This window comes from Ursus americanus, chromosome 24, assembly GCF_024610735.1.
Source record: "Ursus americanus isolate L20-20 chromosome 24, mUrsAme1.1.p, whole genome shotgun sequence".
In the NCBI taxonomy this organism is placed as follows: domain Eukaryota; kingdom Metazoa; phylum Chordata; class Mammalia; order Carnivora; family Ursidae; genus Ursus; species Ursus americanus.
In genome coordinates this window covers 8,000,823-8,019,926 of record NC_142150.1, presented here as the reverse complement: position 1 = coordinate 8,019,926, position 19,104 = coordinate 8,000,823, and the positions used below count along the sequence as shown (strand labels likewise).

Sequence of the window (19,104 nt, the reverse complement as noted above, 5' to 3'; positions counted from 1 at the left end):
ACCGTCTTCATCACAGCTTTTCAAGGAATGTATGATCATCCCCAGTCATCTGGTAAGAAAACTGAGGGACTGGTTAACATTGGCCCTACCATCTTGCACTTGTTTGGTATAAATATTTATCGCGGACTTAGATGTCAGGACTTTGCTAGATGCTGTGGACAGTCGTGATGAACAAAACGGACCCCACTCCTGCCCTCATGGAACTTACAGACAAGTGGGGGAAGTGATACTCAACAGATAATTTTACAAACCACAGCCAGCGTCATGTAGCCCAGAGCCCATCTATCTGCCTCGGTTTGAACCCGCCTCGATGACTTCTTAGCTAAATGACCAGGGAGAATCTTGTACCCTCCCTGTACCCCTGTACCTCTTCTTCCTCTTCTGTAAAATGATGGTAATTGTCGTACTGACTTCATAGGAGTACTGGGAAGAGGGAAGACATTCACATACATAAAGCACTCAAAGCAGGGCCTCCCACATTCCAGAGGTATTGGTGGTGGTGGTATGGAGAGGCAGGCAGTGCTAGGTGAAAGTGACAGGGAGGACCGACTTCAGGTGACATCTGATGTGAGTTCTCTAAGGTGAAGAGGAGTTAACTTGGCAGAGTGTGGGGGGGGGCGGGGAGGGGAACAGGAGGTCCGAGGGTTCCAGGCAGAGGGAACCCTGGTGGGATCACCTTCCAGGGAAGCCACGCCAGGTCAGCATCTAGGAGGAGGAGGCTGGGATACAGATAGAGCAGTCTGTCACCAGGACCCGAGGCCACTGCACCACACTGGTGATCAAGGCCGTGGAAGATGCTCAGTAAGTGTTTGTCCAGTGGGCAAGCAAGCACGTGGACAAAAACTGTTGGCCTCACGTGGTCTTGGCTGTGGGTGTTCTGTTGACACCCAACGAGGAAAGGCGTCCAGCGTCCCATTTACACAGTGTTGTGTGGACAGCGCCATCCCCCTGTCAAGCTGTTACCCAATTTGCTAGCCCCTCTCTTCTTGGCAGGAGGGTAAACCATGCGGGTTCCGATAGGGACCTCCAACACCTGGGGCTCACCAAAGTGGATGCCGATAGAATCCCCGCGGCAGCCAGGGCCTCAGATCTAAGCCAGCGGTGTTCACACGTTTTCAGTCGTGGAAACCTGTGTGGAAAGAATCTGAGAAGCAACCCAGGGTATGGAACGGGGACAAGCAGAGCTTCCACACCGAGGACTCGGAGCTCTTGGTAACACCTGGGGCACCTGAGAAAGCATCAGGGCTCCGTAAAGCAGTAAGGAAATCAAGGGTCCAGCTGAATCTGTTTCCCAGGTATGGAAACTGAAGCCCAGAGAGGGCCTGATTCCCCCAGGGTCACCCAACTAGGGACAGACCCAGAACTAGATCAAGACGTCAGATGCCAGGTCTGCTACACCAAGGTTTCCCTCCACACCACGCTAACCGCCCCCACAGTGTGGGGCCTCGAGGTGGGGAAGGGGCACACGGCTGGGATCTTGTCCAGGGTCCAGCCCCCGGCCCCCGTCAGGGCATAGACCACAAGAGACAAAAATCTGGAAGGCAGGCGTGGGAGGGCTGTTCGGGGTCACGGCCTGGTTATGCCGTGTCTTTTTTTCCCCTCTCTCTCTCTCTCTCTCTCTCTCTCTCTTTTAATTGAGTTTGAGGTGGTTGTTTTCTGTTTCCTTAAGAAATGGAAAAGAATGGAACTGCGTAAACACAGCGATGTTAACTCCCTGAAAAACCTCCTGCCATTTTAACTCTGTTACTGGAGAAATAAAAGAGAAATAATTTGTCCACCCACACTTAGCTCTTTCTGACGAAGGTAGGTGAATATTGCTCTGCTAATCGAGGGTGACGGCTGGGAGTGGAGCCGCGCTGCCTGATCCCAGATTGAGAGGGAGCCACAGCAACCCCAGGAGCGGCCCGCCGTGGGCGCCGGCCGAGTCACCAGGCCCGTGTCCGCCTTCCACAGGTCTGCCCCCGCCGGTGGTGATGGAGGCGCCGGACCGGGCCGCGGGCTCGCCCAGAGAGATGCCACCGCCGCCACCGCCCTCGGAGCCTCGGAAGCCGCCACCTCGAGGCGCAGGGAGCCACTCCCTCCCTGTCAGGAGCGGCCTGTGCCTGTTGGCTGCCTCCCAGTTCCTGGTAAGGACGTCTCAGGCCTCACTGGGGTCTGGAGAGAGGGCAGGTGGAGGGCCAGCCCGCCACATCCTCCCAAGAGGGCCACCTGGGGATTGCGGGATGAGGGGCCTTTGGGGTGGCCCTCGGTGACTCGAAGCTCGTGGGGCGGTGTGCAGAGGAGCCTGGAGTTCTCGGCTACAGCTTCGGTAGCTAAGACCCTCACAGCCCGCCTTCCCTAACCCAAGAAGCAGGAGCTGCAGGGGTCTCCCTGAGGACTTCCCGTCTGTGGCGAGATCTCTGGGAAACTTTTCCTTTTTTGTGTGGACCTGGTGGGGGAGGGGAGGTCCCCTCTGGGAAGGGCTTTATCTTGGCTCCCTCCAGTCAGCTTTTCTCCAGGACGAGAGAGACCTTGCTGCACCCGGCACCTGGGCTCTTCCCTCAGCTGTGCAGTCTGGACCTTGGGGGGCTAGGTTGAGGCTGCAGGTGAGCTCTGCAGGGGGGATACGGGGGCAAGGAGCCCAGGCTCCACACTCAGTCCATTCCCCCCTGGCTGCCCCAGCTTGCCTGCGGGGTGCTCTGGCTCAGCGGCTACGGCCCCGGCTGGTCACAGAATGCCACAGACCTCCTCTCCTCCTTGCTCACACTCCTGGAACAGCTGGGACCCATGGTGAGTAAGCTCCAGGGAGCTTCCAGGTAGGAGGGAGCGACTGGGGACCTCCAGTGTCACCAACCCGTGGACGGGGTTTCTCTGAGTTCAGAAGATACTTCCACGCCCCTGAAACCCTCTCCCTGCCCCCCACCCAAACCTGGTCGGCAGCTTATAGATCCTCAGTTTTGTCACCTTAGGCGTGGATGAGAACTGTGTCCCCACCCCCCCCGACCTGTTTGTCTCATGTTTCCCAGGCCTGGCTGGGTGTTGGGACCTGGGAAGTCCCCAGTCTGCTGCTGGTTACTCTCTCTGTGATCCTCATTACCACCCTGGTAAGGTGCCTCCTGAACCGACCTCAGAGCTCCCCTCCTCTGACCCCGAGGCCCAGTCCCCACCAGCTCCCATGATCTACAAGCTAGATGTTTCAGGTCCGGGCAAGGACGGGGTGTCTGTCTCCTTCCACCAGCATGCCCAGCCTCGGATGATGGGCACCTTCTTGAAAATGGGTTTGCAGTGTTCTAGGCTGAGGGGAGGACTAAGGCTGGAGAAGACTAGTGCAGGACCCCACACCTCACCAAGAAGACCCCAATCCACAAGAAACTGAGGGTCGGCAGGGGAGGGGGCAGGGGGTAAGGTGGGGCTGGAACCTCCCATCTGGGTGAAGGGTAGTGCCATGCAGACAGCTCCCAGGAGAGCAGGGCTGCTTTAGACTCGCTGAGGGCGGGAGCTCGATCTCGTGGATCCCCCCGTCACTCAGGGGCTAGCCAGCACGGTCCCAGGACTGTGATCGCGCATCTTCCCAACTAGGCATGGCGCCTCTTCAGGGCTCCTCCAGAACCACCCAGCGCCCTGCCCCCTGAGGACAGGCGCCAGTCCGTGAGCCGCCAGCCCTCCTTCACCTACTCAGAGTGGATGGAAGAGAAGGTCGAGGATGACTTCCTGGACCTGGACCCCGTGCCTGAGACTCCTGTGTTTGACTGTGTGATGGACATCAAGCCTGAGGCCGACCCCGCCTCACTGACCGTCAAGTCCATGGGTCTACAGGAAAGGTGGGAAGGGTGGAGGAGGGAGGGGTTCTGTGGGCTCTTGAGCTCTCAGCTCCCCCTCAGAAGGGCAGGTGCCTGACTCTGACTCCCAGTGGCCAGGAAAGACCCAGCCTCGTGGTTTAGCCAGTGTAGACGTGTGCTCCTCAGGTCTGATTCACATAGATCAGAACGCCCCAAGGTAAATGCCGTTACTGCACAGAGCACATAGGATTACACGGGTATACATTCGTGCACACTCACGCTAAAACTCCTGTAAGTTTTAAGTTTGGGTAGGTTCCTTTATTACAGGACTTGTCAGGGCCTTTAACATGCTTGTGTTCATCGTAAATCAACAAGGGGGTAGGTAGCATGTGGCAATCCTCAAAGTCTGTTGACCACAGAACCCTACTTTTATACAGAGTGTACTTGGGGAGGTGGCAACGCCTTCTTTTCAGAGCCAGGTGGGTAAGCCAGATCTCACCAGGTTTGCGTCAGCCACACGATGTCGTGGAAGAAGCACTGGATGAGGAGTCAGAAAACCTAGCTTTTTGTTTCAGCTCTGCCGTCCCCTCTTACTGTGTGAGCCCGGGCAGGTCTTGACCTCTCTCTGGGACTCACTTTCCCTTCCTGTATGATGAGGGCTTTTCCACTGCCCTGTGCCTTTAGACACTGAAGGGAGTGAGCTTGTCTAGTGCAGACATCTTTGCTGCTGCTGTGCCGCCCCGGACTCCCTCTTCCCCCACAGCCGAGGGGCCTGGCCTCTCCTGGATGAGACGTCCTCTGGCCTCTCCTGGATGAGACGTCCGTCTCTCCTTGGCAGCCTCACCCAGGACAGGTGGGACCAAGGCCGTGCTGCAGAGGGTAGAGCCCTGCTTCTCCACTCCAGGCAGATGCCCTCTCATGACTTCCTGGGGCCACAGGGCTGGGACTGCCTCCAGCAGTGACAGAAGAGGGTCCGGGGAGGGCTGTGTCGAGAGTGCCTTGGGTGGAACTGCTGGAACTGGGGCCCCAAGCCTCCCTCAGTCAGCGGCTCCGCGGCAGGAGGCAGGAGGCAGGGAGTCAGCCCTGAGCCTCGGAGCTGAGCCTTGTGCTTCTCACACTGGGGTGCCGTCCCCCTCCCACTGCTCTCCTGGGTGCCCCCCTGCTCCCACCCTGGGTCTCTCCCATCTCTCTCGCCTCATCTCCCCGCCTCTGAGATGCGCTCCCCCTTTCCCGGTCCTTCCAGGAGGGGCTCCAACGTCTCCCTGACCCTGGACATGTGCACACCCGGCTGCGGTGAGGAGGGCTTCGGCTATCTCATGTCCCCACGTGAGGAGTCAGCCCGGGAGTACCTTCTCAGCGCCTCCCGGGTCCTGCAGGCCGACGAGCTTCACGAGAAGGCCCTGGACCCCTTCCTGCTGCAGGCAGAATTCTTCGTGAGTCCCCCTGAGCCAGCCCCCCACCGCGGGCAGACCTTTCTTTCCGCTCACATCAGTCACACATCTAGCCAGGCCGTGGTGTGGGGTGCCCAGAACGCAGCGCCTCCTAGACTAATGACATTTCCTTATCAGCTCTCCCGCCATCTGGGGCAAGCTGCTTCCCCTCTGAGCCTCAGTTTCCTCATCTGGAAAATGGGAATAAAAATCACTGGAATGTTGCAAGGATTAAAGAGACGGCTAACGTGTGCAGAGCACTCAGCCCGGTGACTGGGGTCTGGTGGCATCCCCAAGTCCTTACTGCCCAGTACGGTGCTTTGAAAATAGTAGAAAGCCTTCCTTCTGACTCCCCTGTTTTCCCTCCCTCCTCCTGCCCCAGCATCTCCAAGCACTGTTCGTCCTCTGACAACTCTCCGGTCACCCCCCCAAGACCCCTGCAAGAGCCTCCAGCTGTCTCCTGTTGGACTCTGAAGGGCCCAATAAATGACATTTCTGTTTTGCCTGTCTGAGCACTCAGCCGGTCGTTAGCTAAGACATAGGGACCACAATATCGCCTTTATTTTTGTTGATAAAAGCTAAGCTCCAAATGAGGCTTAGGTGCGTAGCAATAGCAAGCTTCCTAATACTAGGAATTAACACATTTTCTACCCACCCCAGGTGGTGCAGCCCTGTATTTCTTTCTCAGCAGGAGGGTCCCCAAAGAAGGAAGAAGGAAGGGGCTTGGGCCCAAAAGTGCATTTCACTCAAACTCATCCATCCGGTCACTCACCTACCAGTGTGGGCAGGAATGGGCAAGAGGCCTGAGTATCTGGGGAGAGGCCCTCCTGGGAGAAGCCATGGGGTTGGGGCAGCCATGTGCCTCCCTCAACTCCCTTTGCCCAGGCCACCTTGCCTCCTACCCGGACCAGATAGATGGCCGTTTCTTCTGAGAAAACCTCTGCCACCCTCCGACCCACCGCTCCACATTCTCCAGGGCTGGGCATGACCTGTCTTCCCCGAGTTGGCCCAGCCTCCCACCCCTACAGGGACTGGCACTTCAAACTGGACCACCACACCCCCCCACCCCCAGGTCTTTCTCTTCCCATGCCTCTACTCACATCATCCCCTCACTGGATGCTTCCAGAAAGCCTTCCTCAACCACCCCAGCCTCAGCTTTGCTGTGTGTTCTCACCACCCTCACCTCCCCTTGAAGCAAGGGCTTGCGTCCTCTCTGGTGTTGCCTGTTCAGTAGATCGTTGTGATTTCGCCCAGGGACAGAGGAACACAGCCTGTAACCTCACTCCACGGGCACTTTGTACTTGTTGGTTTGGGGGGGAGTTTTCGGGAGGTTTTTTTGGATTCTCATAATAACCCTAGAAATTGAGTACAGTGATCCTTGAAGCCCATACTTCCTATGTCCCAAAACCATGGACACTGTGAACCTGTCTGTAGTCAGGCACTGAGCAGTGTGGACAGGTGGAAGGGGAGCAGGGAAGCCAGAGGCCCTGGGGAGTCACCCCAACAACAGTGGGGAGGGGGCAAGAGAGGAATTTAAAGGCCGGGAACTGTTTGGACAGATGGAGAAGGGTGGGACCAGTGCTCCCAACCCACAAAAGGTCAGAAGGAATGCTGGGAGCTCAGACTTGGAGGTGGGAGGGCGAGGGGCATAGTCACAGCAGGGAAGAGACTGGGGTGTAATTGGAGAGCAGGTTCCCTGAGAGCAGCCCTTGGGGGGGGGGGACAAAAACCAGATCCCAGGCCACCTCACATGCCAGGCAGAGAACTCTGAACTTGGGGCTTTTGACATAGAGCATGAATGGGAGGCACAAACGCATTCTTGGGGGCTCAGAAGGAGGCTTCTTTCCTGCTGGAGAATTGGGGAAGGCTTCTCGGAGGAGGTGGCATTTAAGGTGGACAGGACAGAGGAAGAGGAGGATGGGGTGGATGTTCCCACAAAGCGAGCAGCCCAAGTCAGGCCCCTGAGGTGGGGATGCCCAGCGTGGGAACCCAAATCAGCGAAGCCGCTCAGGCTGGCTGCAGCACCGGGAGTGTGATAGAAGATAATGACTGGCCGGGTCACTTGTTCCCTTGTTCCTGTTCATCAACCATTTATTTTGCATCTACTATGTGCCAGGCTGGCCCTGGATCAGCAATCGTAATAATAACAGTTATTATACACTCACCGCGTGCCAGGCACTATTCTAAGTGCTTTTATGTGCTCTGACTCGTTTATTAGTAAATGCTCACTGAATGAATGTATGCACCCAAGTAAACGCCTGGACTAGAAGTTAGGGCCCCACCAGTGTCGGATTCAAATATCTGTGAGAGCCAGCCCACAGCGGGTAACACCCCCCCCCCATGTCCTCCTCTTACAGGAAATCCCCATGAACTTTGTGGATCCGAAGGAGTATGACATCCCTGGGCTGGTGCGGAAGAACCGGTATAAAACCATCCTTCCCAGTGAGTACTCGCTGCCCCTGCGGATGGGGACAGGCTCCCCCTCCCCTCGGTGGCTCTCACCCTGAGGAAGACCTCAAGCCCAGAGCTAGGCCTCTAGGATCTCGAGGAGAAGGGAAGGAGGGTTAGGGTACCCAGCGAAGGGGGGCTTCATTCCTTCACACTTGCCCTGGCTGTGCTCAGCTCTGGAAACCCAGAGAGAAAGAATGAGGGTAATAGCAGCTCCTAGACAGTTTAAAGGTCTCTTTGTCTCTTCGGAGTAGGCAGATTTTAAAGAGGGGAAGATAAGGCTCAGAGAGGTTAAGTGGCTCATTCACAGTCACACAGCTAGGAAGTACAGAACTGAGTTTCAACCTGGGCCTCTTTGACCCTGGAATTGGGCTCTTTTGTCTACCTTGAGTCAAGTTTGGTCAGACTGTGAGTCCTCTAACAGGAAGAACCATCCCACAAGGGAATCAGCTGCCTGGCAGGTAGTGAGCTCCCCATCACTCAAGGTGTTCAAGTGAAGGTACATGATCAATCCCCTGGCAGATCTGAGAGGGATTTTCCCCCTTTGAGGGCAGTTAGACCAGGTGACCTAATGTTCCTCTTTCAGCCCTGGGGTGTCATTTTCAGATACCTTTCATCAAGCCCCTGTCTGCCTGTCACCCCTGCCAGGTTCTGGCCCCAGGCCCCAGGGCTAGCTGAGGGGGTAACTTGTTGAAAGTGGATCCCCACCAACCTACTCCACTCAGTTTGTGGAGTAACGAGGCTTTAAAAAAGCAGTTTTGCCATCAGCATCTCCAACAACATGTAAGATGTCATGACTTATTTTTAACTTTTAAAATATCGACTTGTGGTTGCTATGGTTACACAGTCTCTAGGTAGTTCCGGTTAAACAAAGCACCATTTAAGGCCAGGATGCATTATTCAGGGCTGCTCACCTCTTTCCTCATCTTGTTACCCTCCAACCAACCAGCCCCCTGTGGAGGGAGGCGCTCAGATCCCCCAGAACCCAGGGTTTTGTTGCTCACTCAGAATGGCCACTGGGGAGGGTGGGAGCCAGGCCACCACTCTTCCTGGTCCCCACTGGATTGCTGAGAGGTCTTGAGCCACTTCAAGCATGCTCTGAGCCTCCCAGGCCCTGGAGCCCGACAGAGCATCCTCTGTGGCCGGCAGGAATTGACCCTGTGCCTCAGAGACTGGGACTGGTTTGGGGGGGCGGGGGCAGGGAGGGGTACAGAGGTCCTGTCAGCCTTGGCAGAGCCCTGCCAGATCCAGGACACCCTGAGGCTTGTTCTCTCATTCATTCGGCACACATTAGCTGAAGCCCCACCCCAGGGCTGGGAATTGAGGCATGAATGAGACACAGGGAGTTCACAGTCTAAAGGGAGAAACAGATCCATGGGCCGTTAATAGGACAGAGTGACCAGTAACCCAGCGGGCAACACTGAAGACAGGATATGGGGGAGCAATTTCTGTCCATTTGCCACGTACCAAAGTACCAAAATAGGGCCTGGTACATAGTAGACATTCTGCTCTTGAGTGAGGGAGAGAGGGAATGAATGAATGAATGAATGAATGAATGAATGAATGAATGAATGAATGAATGAGTGAATGTCTCTCAGATCAGCTCTGTTCATCCTCACTGCCATATGACTTTTTGGGGTCAGGGCTTCTGCACTGCCCAGTTCCAGGGGCACTATGTGCATAGACTGCACTGACATAATGCCCCTGGTGTTGTGCCAGGCTCCTGATGGGTCTCCTGAGTCCTGTACTCTCCCCTCCTGTCCATCATCTACCATTATCAGAAATGGTGCAAAGCAGAAATCTAATCGTGTCATTCTCCTCCTTAAACACCGTCATTGTCAGCCTTGTAATCCTCGGGTTTCAGTCCAGCCTTATAAGCATGGTTTCATAAGACCTGCTGTCCATTCGTTCCTCTCTGGCTCATGTCTCCATCCCCCATCCTGCCCTGTGCCCTGCAATCGAACAGAATGGTGTTCCCCGCTCCTGCTCCTGCTGGGCCTTCACACCCAGCCCGGGTGCTGTCAGACCACCCACTGCTTGCCTGCCTGCCCAGTACTTGGGGGAGGGACCACATCTTGCTTGTCGAGGAGTCCCTACCCCCGAGCACAGCGCCAGGCACAGAGGCAGTACTCAGTGGGGTCACTGTGCCCACGCAGTTCTTTAATGCCAAAGGCCCTGGTGTTTGGTCCGAGGGTGCTGGGCCCACTTCCGGCCCCTAATCTGGGCAGGCACTGACAAGAAGGGAGCGACCCCTCAGCACTCCCTGCTCCTTTCTTCTGCAGGCCACCAGTGGTCCCCTTCCCTTGCTTCCTCCTCTGCTGCCCCACCCCCAGATCAGCTCCAGGGACCTTCAGGCCAAGGGGCTGGGCATAAAAGGGCTGGAGAGCAGAGGCTCGTGTCACCTGTTTCTCTTCCCCAGTTTGGGATCCTCTCTACCTGGTAACTTCTAGGGAAGCCATTAATGGCAGTCGTAACAGCTCTGTGCTACGTAGTGTGTGCTGGGCTAAGTTACTGGTCTAAGGATGGAAGGAATGTCTCCAGTTCGCAGACTCACCACGGGGAAACTGAGTCAATGGTGCACCTTGACACTGCCAGCAAGTCACAGCAATGGGACTCGAACCCAGCTCTCTGGCTCCCCTGTCCTGCCTTGGAGAGGCCCAGACTGGCTGCTGGAAGCGCCTTCAGTTCGGCCCCCCCATTTGGGAGAGAAAGGGAAGCCCAGAGAAGGGGTAAGAGTGACAGAAGGGTCAGTTCAGGGAGGCTCTAGCTGGAACAAAACGGATTCTACTCCACGAGGAGGAACAGGAAGTTGTGAGAATCTGTAACCGCGGGATTGGACACGTGAATAGATTGGAGAAAAAGAAAAGAAAACCATTTGTGCCCACGTGCATCTGCTGCTGAGACCCTGCCGTTGGATCCCAGGCGTGGAAGGCTTGGCGCCTTCCATCCCTGTGCTCTCCCTCAGTTTTCTACCCCCAAATCTCAACAGCCCTTTTTATTTATAAAGTACTTTACAGTTTACATCGCACCTTCCCAGCTGTTTTCTTATTTATCTTCCCAACAACCCTGGAAGTAGGCAGCTTTGCCCCCGTATTACAGGTAGGAAAATTGAGGCTTAGGTGGTCAGTGTGCTTTTCCAAGTGGACCCAGCACGTCAGTGACCGTGTGTGCCCCAAACTCTTGCTGCCCCTGCTGACTGGGATGTGTCCCCTAGGTCATTCTTTTCTTGACTTAGCTCTGCCCTCTCCAGAACATGAGGCACGGGGAGCCAGGGCAGCTTAGGGGACACAGGCAAGGGGTAGGCAGTGATGCTACAGAGGCAGGGAGCCGGGGCCACGGAGATGGGCCAGTGTTTTGCTAATGGGCGGGGGAAGGAGGAACTTCAAGGAATCCCAGAAGAAATGTGGATGTCCCGCAATGGACCAGATAAGATGGGCCCAGCCCTAGAGGGGTTGTCGCACCTGTCAAATACCAGCCTCACCTGTCTTCTCCCCACCCCAGACCCCCACAGCAGAGTGTGGCTGACCTCACCAGACCCTGATGACCCTCTGAGTTCCTACATCAATGCCAACTACATCCGGGTACGTAGCCCCATCCCAGTGAACTCTCCCTGAAAGGGAGGCCCGAGCCCGCAGGATCCATCCTCCAGGCTTGTCCCTAAGCCAGCGTGACTCCCGCCAGCAACCCCCCACCCTCCCCGGGAAGGGCCTGAGTGTGGGGACTGGGCCCAGGAGCACTGCGTCGGACGCTGACAGCCTGGGCTTGGCTGGCCGCAGGGCTACGGTGGGGAAGAGAAGGTATACATCGCCACTCAGGGACCCATCGTCAGCACGGTTGGCGACTTCTGGCGCATGGTGTGGCAGGAGCACACGCCCATCATCGTCATGATCACCAACATCGAGGAGATGAACGAGGTAGGCTCCCCTTTGCTGCTCCCCGCTGTCGGCCACTTGTGCCCTTTGCGTTTCCATGTTAGTCCTTTTAACGGTCTTGGGAGGTTGGTAGCCTGCAGCCAAGGTGGGGAAATGGGAGGCCAAGCGAGGTTAGGTCACTTGCTCAGGGCCACGGAGATGGGCGGACCTGCGATCAGAAACAGGCTGCTCTGCTGAGTGCTCACGCAGGCGACGCCGGAACCCATGCCGGCCCATTTACTCAGATCCCCAGAAGAGTCCTTCGAAGTAGGGCTTACTTCCATTTTCCAGATGAGGAAACTGAGGCTCAAAAAGGGGAAGTAACTTCGGGTTATGAAGCTGAGATTTGAACCCAGCGCTCTCTAACTGCGAACCTGTTACCCTTTTATATCTTGCCCTGCTGACCTTGGTGGGGCACTGGGGACGCTGGGCTGGGGGGCACTGGGAGTGTGTGCAGCCTGGTCTGCGCCCCTACAGAAGTGCACGGAGTACTGGCCGGAAGAGCAGGTGGAGTACGACGGCGTGGAGATCATTGTGCAGAAGGTCATTCACACTGAGGACTACCGGCTGCGACTCATCTCCCTCAGGGTGAGGCCAGGGGCTGGGCTGGGCTGGGAGGATGTGGACAGGGCCGTCACTGGGGATGTCACAGTCAGTGGGTCCAGGAGTCGACTGTAGCTGAAATCCAGGCCTGTGCTTTCTCAGGATGTACCGAAAAGCAGGGATGCGGAAGGGGTGAATGGACTTGAGGGCCAGAGGCAGGACGAAACCTCAGTTGCATTTAATGCTCTTGGATTCTCTCTCTGTCTACACTGTCATTCTGAATGCCTTCCAACCCTGCTTCAGAAACACTCAAGTCCAGGACTGCCTGGATAAGGGATCTCAAGCACGGTCGTCCTTAAAGCGGAAGGTCCATTGCCATCCTGTAGTATGCAATCTGTCCACCAGAGGGCAGCCACTCCTTGCTGCATTTGGGTTTCACAGGGACGTCGTGATGGTTACACAAAAAGGAAGGCCTATAATACATGAGCAACACAAAACAGCCCAGAAGAGTGGGGGGAGGTGTCCTCCCACCCTGAAGTTGTGCTTCTTCCAGGCTCAGCATAATAGAGGAGATTGTTCCTTTGGAATCAGGAGGATTAATGGGTTCTATTTTTGAGACATAAGACCCATGTTTGGGGAAGGTAGAGCCCAGTGTAATCACGGCACAGGTTGGGAGAGGTGAGCCGGGCACCAGGAAGCTGGTGTTCTATCCAGAAACGGAAGTCTACTGACACAGGCAGCCACAGGGTCAGACTCAAGGCCTGAGACTTGTCCCTCTGAGCTGCCTCTCCCACTGTAGACGGTAGGGTGTCAAAGCCCTCAACCCCCAGGGGGCAGTGGTCACCTGAGCAGCTCTGATATCTAGGCCTTGCTGGAGGGCATGAAAGGGCCAGGAGGTGGGGGCAGAGGCTCGGGCAGCTGTCACAGCCAGATAACCTAGGGGCCCAAGAAACCAGCTTTCTGCTTCCCTAGAAAGAGGCTGAAGTGAAGTTAGGGCTGCTTTATCATCTCAGTGCCATGAGACAGCCTTGGGGATATTTACTTTTATCCATGAGTCTTTACAAGAGCCTGCCCTAAGCCTTGTTCTGGGTTGGGTATTGGGAACACAGAGCTGCCCAAAGCCTGGACTCTCTCCGAAAGGAGCACCCACAGATGGGAAGTACCAAGCTAGAGATAAAGAAAACAGAAGATGGACACTCTGTTAGCCAGGGTGTTCAGGGAGAGCTTCCTGGAAGAGGTGGTGCCGAATGGGGTTTTGCAGGATGAGGAAGAGTTGACTGGGGGGGGGGGGCAAACAAGTGGGAAAAACATTCCAGGCAGAGAAAAAAGTAAAAAAGAAAGGCATGGAAGATAGAATAGCCATGAGAGTGTGGGGGAGGGGGGCAGAGGTCTTCTCTGCAGACCATTTGGAAAGCAGGAGCATTGAGTACTAGTATACAGGGGTAGGAGAAGGGCCTGGAGGGCTAGACCCTGGACCACATGTCTTATTTGCCAGACCGAAGACTGAGAAGAATGGGTTTTATTCGGAGAGCAGCAAGAGCCCTTGGAGGTTTCTCAGCAGGAGAGCTCAGGCCCGGATGGGTGCTCCATGTGTTTGGCCTCCATGGAGCTGGAGCAGTCAGGGAGGAGCGAGAGACTGCAGAGAAGATAAAGGCCAGAGTGGAGGTGGTGCTGGCAGAGAAGAGAGAAAACTGACAAGACTTGCCGGGGGTGGGCAGGTGGAGCAGAGCGCTGGTGGGAGAGGGAGACCCGGCGCTCTGTGTCATGGGACTAACGGGTAACTGGCAGTTTGTTAAGATAAAGAACCACAGAACAGGAGTGGATTGGAGAGGGGCTCTCTGATTCTCTTGGATAATCCTGGAGTTGTTGGGGCAGAGCTGACCGCGAAGACCAGTGCCAGCCTCACTGAGCAGCTCCCATCACCACGTTGGCTCTGGGTCTCTGTCTCATGCCACTGAGCCATAGTGTAGATGGCAGAGGCCATGGGTCCCACACCCTGGGTCCTCCTCGCTGTGTTCTTGCCATTCCCATCCCATCTTCGGGCTGGTTTGTGGGTTCTAAGAGTTCACGTGTATCTGGGGTGGGTCTCTGTCTCCTGGACAGAGTGGGACCGAAGAGCGTGGCCTGAAGCATTACTGGTTCACGTCCTGGCCCGACCAGAAGACCCCAGACCGGGCGCCCCCACTCCTGCACCTGGTGCGGGAGGTGGAGGAGGCAGCCCAACAGGAGGGGCCCCACTGTGCCCCCATCATCGTCCACTGCAGGTGGGTCCTCGCCAGGCCCCTGGGCAGGGCGGTCTCCCTGCTTCCGAAGCTGCTCCGTTCCTTACCCCAGCGTCCGTTCCGCTCTCAGTGCAGGGATCGGCAGGACGGGCTGCTTCATTGCCACCAGCATCTGCTGCCAGCAGCTGCGGCATGAGGGAGTGGTGGACATCCTGAAGACCACGTGCCAGCTCCGTCAGGACAGGTCAGCCCAGGGGCAGGGGCGGGGGCACACGGGGAGCCAGAGGCCCAGGGGCAGCAGGGGAAACTGATGCACGCTCGGGGTGAGGGCCCGCGGACACACTGGATATGGACTGCTTGGCAGCTAGGGAGTGGAGAGGACAGATGAGTAGAGCTGGATCCAGACAGCTGGGGGCTGGACGGGGAGGGAAAAGACACACAGCTGGTGAGCACAAGGACAGGGGCGGGGGATGTCATCCCTGTCCCTGCTCTCCCTGCGGAGCTGGGAGGGGCAGGAAGGAGCAGACGGGAGGGCATGGCCCTCCACTCCACACAAAGACAAGGCCCTTCACGAATGATTGGTAGTCACGGGTCTGGGGCGCCCTCCCACAGCCCCTCCGTCCACAACCCCGTGCTCACCGTGTGTCTCTGCCCGCAGGGGCGGCATGATCCAGACATGCGAGCAATACCAGTTCGTGCACCATGTCATGAGCCTCTACGAGAAGCAGCTGTCCCGCCAGTCCCCAGAGTGACTGCACTCCTGCCCTGAGGTCCTCTGGGCACCACCCAGCCTGAGTCTGGGCCCTCACCCTGGCCACATGCAGAGCCCTGCCTCGGTCCTGGCCTGCCCCCCGCCCCCCCCGTCCGTGCCCCTCCTGCTTCCTTCTCTTCAGTCTGCTCCCTCCCTCCCTCCTTCCCTCCTCTGTCAGCCTTGGCCTGGCCCTTGCCCCCCCAACATAGCTCTTCCTACTGTACATACTGGGGAGGGGGGCTGGGTGGGGAGGGATGTGCCAGGCCAGGCCTGGGGCCCCAGGGCCTGACCCACGCCATGCAGACCTGGGGCCTCAGTTTTTAACGATGGTTCCATTGCTACTTGATCCAAAACGTTTCTGTGCCGCACTCCAAGCGTCCTGCCACAGCCTGTCTGTCTGTCCATCCATCTCTGCTGTCTGTACCGGACACTGTGTCTCCTCAGCCCAGGAAAGGGGTCATGAGCTCCAGCCCCAAAGCAGCCCAGGCAGAGGCGCTGCCTCGGGCCCCCACCCCCACTTCCCAAGTGGCAGATTGCATTTTGCCCCAGTTATGGGGACCACATGGGGTGCTCCTGAGGAGTTGGCGGAGAGATCTCAGCTGGGGGGAGAGGTCTCTGGGTTGGGGTGGCGGGGGGAGTGTCACAGCAAGAGTGACCTCGTGGTGTCAGATGCCCTCAGGAGGCAGTGACCAGCCTGTGAGGCATTGTGGCAGGGAAGGGGACAGAGGGGGGCTGTGAACCCAGAGGACCTGGGCCCCGGTGGGTGTGGGAAAAGGGGGAGCTCTGAGGGTGGGGTGGGGTTTGGGCCCCAGATCTGTGTGCAACATTGCTCTGTGTCCCTGTGGGAAAGCCTTCCCAGCAGTCTCGCTGCGTGTCGCTCCGCGTGTTCCTGTGTCCATGCGTGTGTTGAGAGCCCGGCAGCAGGGCGTGCATGACTCTTGGCAACATGTGTTATCTCGGAGCCACGTGTTTTTATTGCTGACTTTAAATATTTATTCCACGGCAGACAGAGACATTTGGTGTCTTTTTATAATTTGCTCGTGGTCATTGAATAGAGCAATAAACGGAGCATTTTGAGCAAAACTAGCCCCCTGGGTCTGTGTGATTGCCTCTCCCCGTCCCTGCCTCCCTGTAACGTGGTCTTTGTGCACCCTCTACACACACACACACACACACACACACACACACACCCTCTCAAGCTCCCTGGTGCCCCTCCCCCTCCGTGAAGACTGGAAGTATAGACCAAATCCATTTGATTTTGGCAGGATTCTCCTGCGCCATCCCCCTCCCGAACCCGTCCAGGAGCCCTGGACCATGGGGAGCCTCAAGGACAGGTGTGGGAGACTTCCAGAGAAGGCAAAGTGTCTGTCAGGCCACCAGCTCTGACAGATGGGCCAGAGAGGCCAAAGCTAGGGCAGGGAGGCTTTCAGGTCACACCCAGCCCCCTCCCTGTTGGCCCACCCACTTATCCCGTGAGCCCTACAGGTCCTAACAGCAGCTGCAACCTGGAAATTTCCCTTGTAAGGCCGGGGCTGAGAGTAGCCTCTCCCAAGGGGCCAGGATACTCTGCCCCAGGGCTCAGATCCTGAGCTATCAGGACACTCCTGCTCTATTCTTACCCCTGACCTCAGGGAGGCAGCAAAAGTAGCTGTGATGCCGTTGCTGACAGGTGGAGTCATTTCAGGGCATGCGAGGGTCCAGGGCAGGGCTGCTGACCAGCCAGTGGGTCCTTACAAGGTACCAGAATTTAGTGTGGGTTGGTCAAGGGTCCAAGCATGCAGCTATACTACAGACAATGAGGAAGCAACAGGGAGAGGCTTGAACAGCTGGGATGCAGGTCCCAGAGCAGGGGGGCATGCTGTCCAGCCATGGACGGTGGGCCTCTACCCTCTACCCAGACGAGGTTTGAGCTGTAGGAGAGGGAAGGGGGAGGGGAGCTAACATTTCTATCTCCTCCCCCTGGGGTGGCCCTGGAAGCCCACTCAAGCTCTCCAGACATAGAGTCCAATGAGATGGTGCCCCCAGGGCTTCTGCAAAATGGCCGACTTCCTTGACCCCGGCCCCACTGGGCTGTGGGCACATGTACATATGCGTGTGTATGTGCGTGCGCGCGCGCGCACACACACACACACACACACACACACACACACACACACACTGCCCTGAGCCCCTCGGCTCAGAGAGGTCCCACCCACCAGCAGTGAGAACCAAAACCTCTGCCGAAAGGGAACAGAAGGACCCTGGACCACCACCTTCAGACTCCTGCCCACACGCCTGGTCCCCAACATTTCCTCCAGCCTGGCTCCAGCCTCCCTCCCCCCACTCCCCTCCCCCCAAAGCAGTGTGCCAGTGTAGCTGGGGCAGCTGTGGGGCCTCAGTAAGGGATCGCCCCCAAGGGGCCAGACATTTAAGGAACCCGTGACTCCTGGTGGCTCCACTGTTGGGGCAAAAGAAGAAGGAGACCAGCTCGCCGATAGCCCGGGCACAGCTGCACCGCCCAAAGCCGTGGACACAGCATTCAAGGGTTAGGAGGAACTGGTCACACAAAGGTAAGGCTCCCCTCTTTCCCCAAGAAGGGGCAGCGCCTGCTCGCTTCGGAGCCCAGAGCAGGACGGCCAGAGTAACCTAACTCACATGAGTGGGCTCCTTGGTGAGTCACAGGGAGAAACGACACCAGGTGAATTTCACACAAAGAAAACTTTATTTGCAGCAAGTAAGGAGATCATGGGGAACAACTTCCAGTGCCGTGACTCCCTGAGCAAGGGCGAGTGGGTTTCTTTTATTGGGGGTTAGGGTGAATAGTTAGTTAGGGGAGCCTTGTCCTCCTACGTAGAGGCCGGCATTACGTCGCGCATGCGCTTTAAGGAAAAATGCTCATACGTATATTGTATGTAAATGATGCTGAGGCTCCTCCTTGGGTGGAGATTTTAGTATTCTAATGAGCTAAAGGTAGCTGTCGGTCACTCCATGGTCCATCTGCGCAGGCGTGAGTTGGGGTTTAAGCTCAAACTGGTCTGGGTGGTCTGGGCCGCCCAAGCTCCCGTCCAGGCAATCGTTACCGCTTGACGGGTTCTTTCGGTTTCTATCACGGGATGTTAGGCCCCTCGGGTCTTTTGCCTGAGTTAAGAGATAAGCTGGAAAGAAGAACTTAAAGGAAGTGTGGGACAAAGTTTCAGTGGGTACAAGCAGGTGAGGAGTAAAGGTCAGCTCTTGGGGTCTAGCTGGTGACAGTCTCAGAGCTCAGAGACGGAAGCAGGCCGGGCAGAGATCTATCACAGCGGGGAGGTGAAGTTTAGCCTCTAACTGGCTCAGAACCAGGCTCTTGGGTCCCTTGGAAGGGCAGTGGACTGGGAGTCAAGAGGCCAGGATTTTAGTCTGAACGACCTTGAACAGGTGATTCCTCTCAGACATCCGTTTCCTCATACGGAAAAACTGCCCTGCTGGTTAAATACAAATGGGACAGCCATCCCCCGAAATACTGTGTAGCTGTTCGCAAGAATGAGGAAAGGCTCTATGAACTGGTATGGAGAGGTCGCCGGGATGTATTAAGTGAAAAAGAAAGGGCTGAAGAGTGTATATAGTGGGCTCCCTGAAGTGCAAAAAGGGGACGAGGATAAAGCGTACTCGTATTTGCATGAAGGAGCTCCGGAAGGAGCTGAGAGACCACACGTGGTCACATGTTGGGGGAGGGTTGGGAGATCGGGGCTTAGGAATTGGAGGGAGCCTCTTCATAAAGATGTTTATATTGTTTTATTAACTGTGGGATTGAATTACCAATTTTTTTTTTTTTTTTTAAGTATAAGAAATGAAAGCTCAGGGGTGCCTGGGTAGCGCAGTCGTTAAGCGTCTGCCTTCGGCTCAGGGCGTGATCCCGGCGTTCCGGGATCTGGGATCGAGTCCCACATCGGGCTCCTCCGCTGGGAGCCTGCTTCTTCCTCTCCCACTCCCCTGCTGTGTTCCCTGTCTCGCTGAATCTTTAAAAAAAAAAAAAGAAAAGAAAAGAAATGAAAGCTCAGCCTCTATCTTTACCCAGTCACAAAT

The 19,104-nt window shown here is 56.5% G+C and overlaps 1 protein-coding gene across 1 annotated transcript in view; it reads left to right on the top strand.

Moving 5' to 3' along the window:
• The window catches only part of PTPN5 (protein tyrosine phosphatase non-receptor type 5), a 52,947-nt gene extending 36,798 nt beyond the window's left edge, over nucleotides 1-16,149 (top strand). The window contains exons 4-15 of the mRNA XM_045808630.2: nucleotides 1,954-2,126; nucleotides 2,662-2,769; nucleotides 3,006-3,083; nucleotides 3,559-3,800; nucleotides 5,002-5,191; nucleotides 7,546-7,630; nucleotides 11,138-11,217; nucleotides 11,413-11,550; nucleotides 12,025-12,135; nucleotides 14,194-14,354; nucleotides 14,443-14,556; nucleotides 14,971-16,149. Coding sequence (XP_045664586.1) covers nucleotides 1,954-2,126; nucleotides 2,662-2,769; nucleotides 3,006-3,083; nucleotides 3,559-3,800; nucleotides 5,002-5,191; nucleotides 7,546-7,630; nucleotides 11,138-11,217; nucleotides 11,413-11,550; nucleotides 12,025-12,135; nucleotides 14,194-14,354; nucleotides 14,443-14,556; nucleotides 14,971-15,064 — 1,574 coding nt within the window. The 3' untranslated portion in view covers nucleotides 15,065-16,149. The remainder of the gene's footprint in view (nucleotides 1-1,953; nucleotides 2,127-2,661; nucleotides 2,770-3,005; nucleotides 3,084-3,558; nucleotides 3,801-5,001; nucleotides 5,192-7,545; nucleotides 7,631-11,137; nucleotides 11,218-11,412; nucleotides 11,551-12,024; nucleotides 12,136-14,193; nucleotides 14,355-14,442; nucleotides 14,557-14,970) is intronic.
• Nucleotides 16,150-19,104: the final 2,955 nt, after the last annotated feature.